At 40.6% G+C, this 8129-nt stretch overlaps 1 protein-coding gene across 1 annotated transcript; it reads left to right on the top strand.

The window, feature by feature from the left end:
• The first annotated feature begins 282 nt into the window (after nucleotides 1–282).
• lamp1a (lysosomal associated membrane protein 1a) lies at nucleotides 283–7791 on the top strand. Its single transcript, XM_028571831.1, has 9 exons — nucleotides 283–722; nucleotides 3201–3307; nucleotides 3403–3622; nucleotides 4068–4229; nucleotides 4314–4534; nucleotides 4656–4781; nucleotides 5257–5323; nucleotides 5417–5584; nucleotides 6906–7791. Exons 1-9 carry the CDS (start codon nucleotides 668–670, stop codon nucleotides 7043–7045), a joined length of 1266 nt encoding a protein of 421 aa, XP_028427632.1. The 5' UTR covers nucleotides 283–667; the 3' UTR covers nucleotides 7046–7791.
• The last annotated feature ends 338 nt before the right edge of the window (nucleotides 7792–8129 follow it).

Here is an 8129-nt window from a genome sequence, read left to right as displayed (position 1 = left end):
TGTGTGAGTTCCCCGAAGGAGAGTAGAAATATTCCTGGAAGTGCACATTTTTCTCATAAGGTGGCTCTTTACACCCAGCCGGCATATGTACAGTTATGTAAGTCTGTAATATCAACATTTAGCTATCAGCAAACATTTCGCATGCAACTTTGTGAACCATCACCCTGTGGTTTATATTTGCGTTATTTTATTTTTTATTTTTTAATGGAGCAGAGGACAGCGTATTAGCACTGCCTTGAATCTATGCCTTGAATAGAGCTCGTGAAAGGAAGGGGGGGTGGGCGGTCTCACGTGACCGGGTGGCTGCTCTGCGCTACCAGTTCACATGACCAGACATGGCTTATTATTCAGTCGCTGTGGCTGTGACCATATACTGTCTATGGCTGTGATAGACCTCTAACCACGCACACTGATAGTTTCTACCAGCAGGACGTGCTTTAAGATTACTAAACAACTATTTCATTTACCTTCAGTCAGCAGAGAAACGTAAACAACAACAGGAAGAAGAACGACGGCGACGCCACAGTTTTAGATTACGGTCCGTAAAGTCGAGCCAGTTCGCCGCGTAGACCCAACCTGCGCCTGCAGCGGCGACACAACACCGAACAACGCTTCCCCGGGCTCGTGTCTCTTCTACTGGGACAAAAAAAAATAAGAAGACAAAAGGATGAAACTCCCTCACGCTTTGGCCGCGCTCATCATCGCCTGGTTTGCGGTTTTGGGTGAGTGTTTTTGCGGTTTAAACCTGAAATAAGTAGTCGATTAATCGTATAGAGCGACAGAAGATTAATTTAAACTATTTTGATAAGAGATTAATAAGAAGTTAGATAAGCGTTTAATCAAACTGTGACACCCCCCTCCCTCCTCTTTTATTTATATATATGTATATGTGTGTGTGTGTGTGTGTATTTATATATGATGATAAGATGTAAATCGGCAGGTTAATTGACAATTAAAATAATCGTTCTAGCTGGTGTCTAAATGTAGCTATATATGTGCAGGTACTTGAGTATTAGGTAGGCTATTATTAAAGCAGGTGATAGTCTTGAACCATTAACATAAGATGTAGAAACCGGTTATATTCATTAATAGCTTTACTTAATAATATATGACTATAATAAGGGATTTCCTGGTGTAGGCCAGTGGAAACTGATATATCCCTCTAAATGTGACCAAAAATGCGGATGTTGGACCCGTGGCACTTCAAAGTTTCACATGGACCTGTCATAGAAAATCCAAAGGGTCATCTCCTCAGGTAGTTGTGTCAAAACCAAAACAGACCAAAGTTACTGGAGACGTCCCTGGACTTTATTCTATTCTATTCTAATCTAATACCCAGGCTTTGTTAATGTTGTTGACCAGCAGATAGGCCTCTGTATTGTGTCATTTGAGAGCTTCACGTGACCACTATGATGGCTTTGTGTTGCACACAGCCCAGCAGAGGCCTACTACAATGTTAGTTTATGACCAGTTTAAACGGCCTGAACACACACACACACACACACACACACACACACACACACACACACACACACACACACACACACAACTGCTGATAAAGGAAAACAGGCCAATGCACTTGTCAAGTAGTTGCAGTATGGTTCTTTACCTGTTAATACTCTCAAATATGTATTTTGATTACTGTAGTTATTAACATGTTGAAGTCCAGACATGTGCAACATGTTGAGGACGTCTTCTAAAGACCCTGGTGACCTTAAGAGTTCAAGCCTGCCTGCACCACTATTTCCTCACAACACAATCTGAATACTTTTCTCTGTTTTGTTATATCCTCTCCATGCCTAATGTGTAACGCTGCTACAGTATCTGCAGCTTCATACTTTGTACACACAGCCGCTTTTACCTCAGGATCAGATTGCATTGTTGTGTAAACCGTCTGCCGTGTGTTTACAGGGTGAACAGAGAGGTGACATCAGGGTCATATTTCAGCAAGGCAGCATGAGAAGGAGTGTGTGATTGACAGAGACTGACACAGGACTAAAAACACAGTGCTCTTTCCTTTTAGGATCAATACATTACTTTAATAGGGAAAGCTTAAGATGGAGGGAAGTGAGAAGAATTAGAAAAAGGGAAGAGCATAGTCAGTGGACTGAGTAATAAGTGAGTTTTGAGATTACTACCAGTAGTACTTTATCAATTATATCTGACTGAACAGAATAGATAAATAAAACACAATCTAATTGAATAGCATACAATACAGTAAATAGGAATATGTGCTGTTGGAAAGTTAACCAAAAGCAGTCATACAACAGCCACAAACTACCTAAACTTCTTTGTCGACATTGTGGGAAGTGTGAAGGAAGCAGTGAAACTCCCATATTGCGTTGTTATAAAAATTGGTAAGAACGTGTTTTTTTTTAAGGATATGAGTAGTAGGGTTGATATGTACATGAGTAGATGAATAGCCACCGTTTCCAGAAAATGTGTTAGAGAATTACAGCCACTATCACACTCGCAAACCCACACATACACAGACATGCAACAGTGAGTTGGCAGTTTCCGGGGCATGGCGGTTTTAATACCACGCAAGTGTGAAAGTTGCTAGGCTGGTCAGGCTAACAAGTATGGCTCCTGCTGACTCTACTGCTCAGGAGAGCTTCAGTTACACATGTAACGGGTAGCTCTGAGCTCTACAATTCTGTGAAGGAAAAGAGTCAGAGTGGCTGTGTGGTCTTGGCCTCTCACTTTTAGCTGTCTGCAGACCTCTGCTGGTGGCTTGTGTGAACTGAACTTTCTTTTGCATGCAGGGCATGGCATGATGTAACACTTGGTTATGTTGTTGTTGTTGTTGTTGTTGTAATCATCATCATCACTGCTATCATTTGTACTCCTTCTGTAACCTTTTATCAATCACCTTTTCAATATACTGTACAAGTGTGTATTCTAATATCAATATAGTAAAGTTAGTTTAACTCATCATCCGATCACATATGTGCATTAATAATATGTGCTAAGCAACATATCAGTATGTATTGTTAATCATTGTGGGATGTTTTTAGTTTTTTATTATGAGCTATGACGTACACAAATGAACACTCCAGTGTACCTACCATGCCATATATTTGTCCAGAATATGGGAGAAAGACAGCTGAAAATAATTTTTCTCAGTATATTTTCATTTTGAGTGAGTTTGTTTTTAAGATGTTTGCTGCTTTCATTGTAATGTTTTTCCATATCTACAGGTTGCATTCAGGCTGTTACTCTTGAGGTGAACGATGGGACCTCCACCTGCATTAAGGCTGAGCTCTCTGCGTCATTCGCCATCACGTACAACGCCTCCAGCAGCACGGTATGTACAGCGACAACAATATTTCCATCTCTGAAAGCGTCAATATTGATTGTACCGCCTTGTGAACACCGGTCATATCACTCGTGTTTCCCCAGAGAACAGTGCAGGTCCCTCTGCCCAACTCCACCACGGTGGATACAGGCAGCAGTTCGTGTAGCACAGGCGACGGATCACCATGGCTGGTGGCGGTATTTGGACCCGGCCACACACTCGGGCTGAGCTTTTCAACCAATGGAAGTCTGTACAGTGTCACCAACCTGACGCTGCAGTACAACCTCAGTGACACTTCCATCTTCCCTGAGGCGAACAGCTCTGGTGAGAACAGAAACAGGAATCTAATAACAACAGTGTAAGGTGTAAACAGAAGGTACTGTAGGTATGATAGAAAAGATCATTAATGTAATATTACAGCACAGAGAGGACCATTAGCACATATTGATTTAAAATGAAACCGGTAGATTGAATTTGGAATAAACGACTCCATGCAGATATTTATAGTCGCCACTAGCAACCAAAATTTGACCTTAAGCATGATAGGAGCAGAGGTGGAAAAAGTACTAAAATATTGTACTCAAGTAAAGGTACCAATACTTTGATGAAATATTACTCAATTACAAGTGAAATTACCGATCTAAAAGTAATAAGTAGTTCATTTAAAATGTACTTTAAGTAAAAGCTACTCAGTTACATGAAAAAAACCCTGTAAAAGTGGGCGGGGGTACTGATGATACTAATATGTTTCTGTTTCTATTTGTCCTAGATGTGGTCACTGTGGTGTCAGATTCGGTTGGGATCTGGGCGGCGATCAATACCACCTACCGCTGCATGAGCCCCACCACTTTTGGAGTTGGTGGAGCAACTGTCACTTTCTCTGATATGAGGCTGGAGGCGTACATGCCAGGAAATGACCTGAGTCCATCAGGTACGACTGGCTGGGTTTCTACCTTGTTTTGACCTGCTAGTTTATGGTTGATAACATGTTTCTTTATCATTTCTTTTGTCGCAGAAAGCATATGTATGGCAGATCAGGGCAGCACCACAGCTCCACCTTCTACAGCTACACCTACCACTGCCCGGACTACAACAACCGCAGCTCCAGCACCAAGCCCTCCAGGAACACCTGAGCGGGGCACCTACTCTGTATTAAAAAACAACGGCACTGTATGTCTCCTGGCCGAAATGGGACTGCAGCTCAACGTCTCCTATTTTTCTCTATCTCAGAATAAGGTAAAAGAGAGCTTCACAAGCAAGGACAACGAATAGTAAAATAATCGATAGATACGTTTTCAGTCTATTCTGCGTTAACAACCTTGAAATAAACAAAGTGTCTCTTTGTCTACTTTGCCAGACTATCCAAGAATTAGTCAACCTGACTCCCAATCTGACAAGTGCATCAGGATCATGTGAAGCCAGCAGTGCTTCCTTGGTTCTGACACAGGAGCGGACCACCACGCTCAACTTCACCTTCACTCTGGTAAGATCAGCCCTCGTCTTTTGAGAATTTAGCTACGTGGTCAGTTTGTTTTTGGTTGTGTGTGTGGTAGGGCTGCACAATTAATCTCAATTTTATCCAAATCATAATATGGACTATTGCAATATCCAAATTGCATGTGGGGGCGCAATATTTGTTAAAGGCAAAATATGTGTCAAACCATTTAAAATTAAGTATTGTGGTGCTGCAGAGATGTCCCGGCCTACAAATTGTATCCCACAGACTAAAGAAAAAAATCTTTGTTTGGTACAGATCCTTGCAGAAATCACACTATAATCATTTTATTTGAATATTTTCAATAAAAATGAGAATAATGATACAAAAATGACCATTTCCTCCAATATCGTGAATCACATCACAATATCAATTTAAAATAATCGCAATTTGATATTTTCCTCATATCGTGCAGCCCTAGTGTGTGGAAATAATTGATTATTCACACCCATCTTGTCCACAGAACTCCACGAGCAACAAGTACCACCTGAGCGGGATAACTCTGCTTGCCAATTGGTCTGATGCAATTGGTATGTCTTTTGTCACAAGCAATTCATTTTTCTTTTTTTGTCCTCGCTCTGATTAGCTTAATTCAACTATAACTGGTCCATCTCTCTCCACAGCTCCCTTCACAGCCAGTAACACCAGTCTGGACTACCTGCGGAGTACGCTGGGCCGCTCCTACATGTGTAACGCAGAGCAAACTCTGGCTGTGGTGCCATTCTTCTCTCTCAACACATTCAGACTGCAGGTCCAAGCCTTTGACGTCACTACCAAACAGTTTGCTACAGGTACAAATGCTTTCTTTTATGATCCCTGCTGTTCTCTTCGACCTTCATGTTAATAGTGATTATGTTGTTTGGTAGGAGGAGGTAGCAAATAGTTTGCCATTTTAGGCAATATGCTTTCTTGGAGAGAGTTAGATGAGAAGATTAATATCACTCTGATGTCTATGAAAATATAAGAAATAGTTTTATTATGTAACTCTGCTGGCTGTAGCTTTGAATTTTGAGACTGACATGAGTGGTATCAAGCTTCTCATCTAATTCTGGGCAGGAAAGTGAATAAGCACATTTCCCAAAATGACAAGCTATTCCTTTAAATGGCATTTCTTGTTTAGCTGCATCAAGCTCATCCCTACTTGTCACTATTTGGCTCTGGCACAGGGCGTTTATTGCCACATACAAAGTTCTTATTGGCTTGGTTGTTTCCCCAACTGGGTATCAGTCTCCAATGAGCACGAAACCAGAACTATTTAAATTGCCAGTCTTGAACAAAGCTGTCTAGCATCCAAGAGCGTAACTTTGGGTTCAACATTGGGGGTGTTGAGAGCTCCACTTTTGAGCAAAATTTAAATTTTGAATGTCAAACACTTCATTTTCTGCATTCTAGTGAATTTTTCTGCATCAATTTATGGTGCAATTGTCCTTATTTATGTAAATTAAATTATAAGAACAGCTTCTTTCCCACTGCCATCACTCTACTGATAAGTGGGGTCATCCTCACTTTGGCCACTCACCCACTTCTCTACATACTGTACATACATACTTATCATTGCACTATGCATCTTGCACACTACTTTGCACTATTACTTTTTGCACTCTACATCCCACTGCATGTGTACTTGTCTAGATATTGTCTTATTTGTATATTATGTTGTGCTTATATGTATATTGTCTCTATTGTACAGTAAGTGTCTATTTTACTATTTGTCTATGTACAGAGAGTTAACATCTGCCAAAGTCAAATTCCTTGTGTATGTCATTATACTTGGCCAATAAAACTAATTCTGATTATAGGTTTTTGGGGGAGGTTGCACTGGCCAGTTTTGATTATTGCAGGGGTTGTAACCCACCCACCCCCCTGTAAAATATGCCAATGCTAGCATAAACAAGAATCATCCCTCAGTAATCCCTCTATTCAAGCAACATTTCAACATTAACTGCTAAAAGTGGTCAGCCAGAATAAACTGTGGTTGCAAAGAGGTGTTGGGTTTAACTGTAAGAAATCTAAAGAAAGCTACTGCACGTGCACATAATTTAAATGCTTGTAGATTGTAAATTCTGCAATATTACTGTACATTACCTTCTCATCTTTTCTTTCTGTCTCCAGCGGAGGAGTGTCAGATGGACCAAGACCAGATGCTCATCCCCATCATTGTCGGAGCAGCCCTTGCCGGCCTGGTGCTGATCGTCCTTGTTGCATATCTAATAGGCAGGAAGAGGAGCCACGCTGGCTACCAGACCATCTGAATGGACCCTTCATTTTACTTTAACCGGACTGACTGAACAGTGGAGAGAGAAACCCGAGTGTGCAAGCGAGCGAGCAAGAGACTCTGGACACGAGCAGTAGTGAATAAAATAATTGAGTAGTTACTCTGTGGCAAGCGCATGTTTTTGCATATCCTATGTGACCTCTGGATATTTTTATTTTCCTTACACTTTTTCTGTGAGATGATGATGATGATGAGAAGCCAAAGACCTGCTAGTTTTAGATAGTTTGCATCTTGTGTGAAGGACCGAGCCTTCACAAAAGCAAGGATGGCAGCAATTTGAATTTGCTGTATGTAGCAAGTACACCATCGGCTGTTTACTCTTGTTCCATTAAGTTCTAAGAATTGGTTGAAAAAAAAAAAATCATTTAATATTCCATGCAATTAAACAGTCAAATGTAGGACAAAGATCATTTTTTTTAAGTTACAATGGCTTGTGTGTGCAAATAAAAACATTTGAAGTTAGGTGCAGTTTTATTCCTGCACATGCTAACCACGAGCATAAGACAATCCCAGCGATATAAAAAGAAAAGGGAAAGCTTCTCCTTTCCAGTCATATTCCTCCACAGTGATTAAACAGTGTGTGGTGGTCCAGCCATACGGAGTGCGACTCTGCATTGCTTAAATGTATTCAACATCGCAAGTGAACAGGTGCATGGATTTCATTCATTTTCCAGTCTTACTTTTCCCGACTCAATCCTTAAATAAATGTTAATATAAAATGCAGTGATTTGATCTTTTATTTTTTTTTTTATAGAGAGCAGCCCTTTCAATTATACTTAGAATCATTTCATCATAGTGCGCTTGAATTAACAGCTGAGGTCAGGAACTACTACATTTGCTCAAAACCTGAACACAAGCAATAAGTACAAGAATCTGATTTTAAATTAATAAACAAAATCTGTTTCTGTTGTGTAATCCAGTATAATTCACATTCGACTTCACAGAAGGTAGTGCCAGCATGGAGTTTTGTCAATCAACCGTTTGACATGAAATGCAGTAGGCCTCCTGGATGTACTCAGTGTGCAACACATTCTTTATCTGACCTGACCTCTGCCGAGCTT

This window comes from Perca flavescens, chromosome 1 (genome assembly GCF_004354835.1).
Source record: "Perca flavescens isolate YP-PL-M2 chromosome 1, PFLA_1.0, whole genome shotgun sequence".
NCBI lineage: Eukaryota > Metazoa > Chordata > Actinopteri > Perciformes > Percidae > Perca > Perca flavescens.
This window is presented reverse-complemented; position numbering and strand designations above follow the sequence as displayed.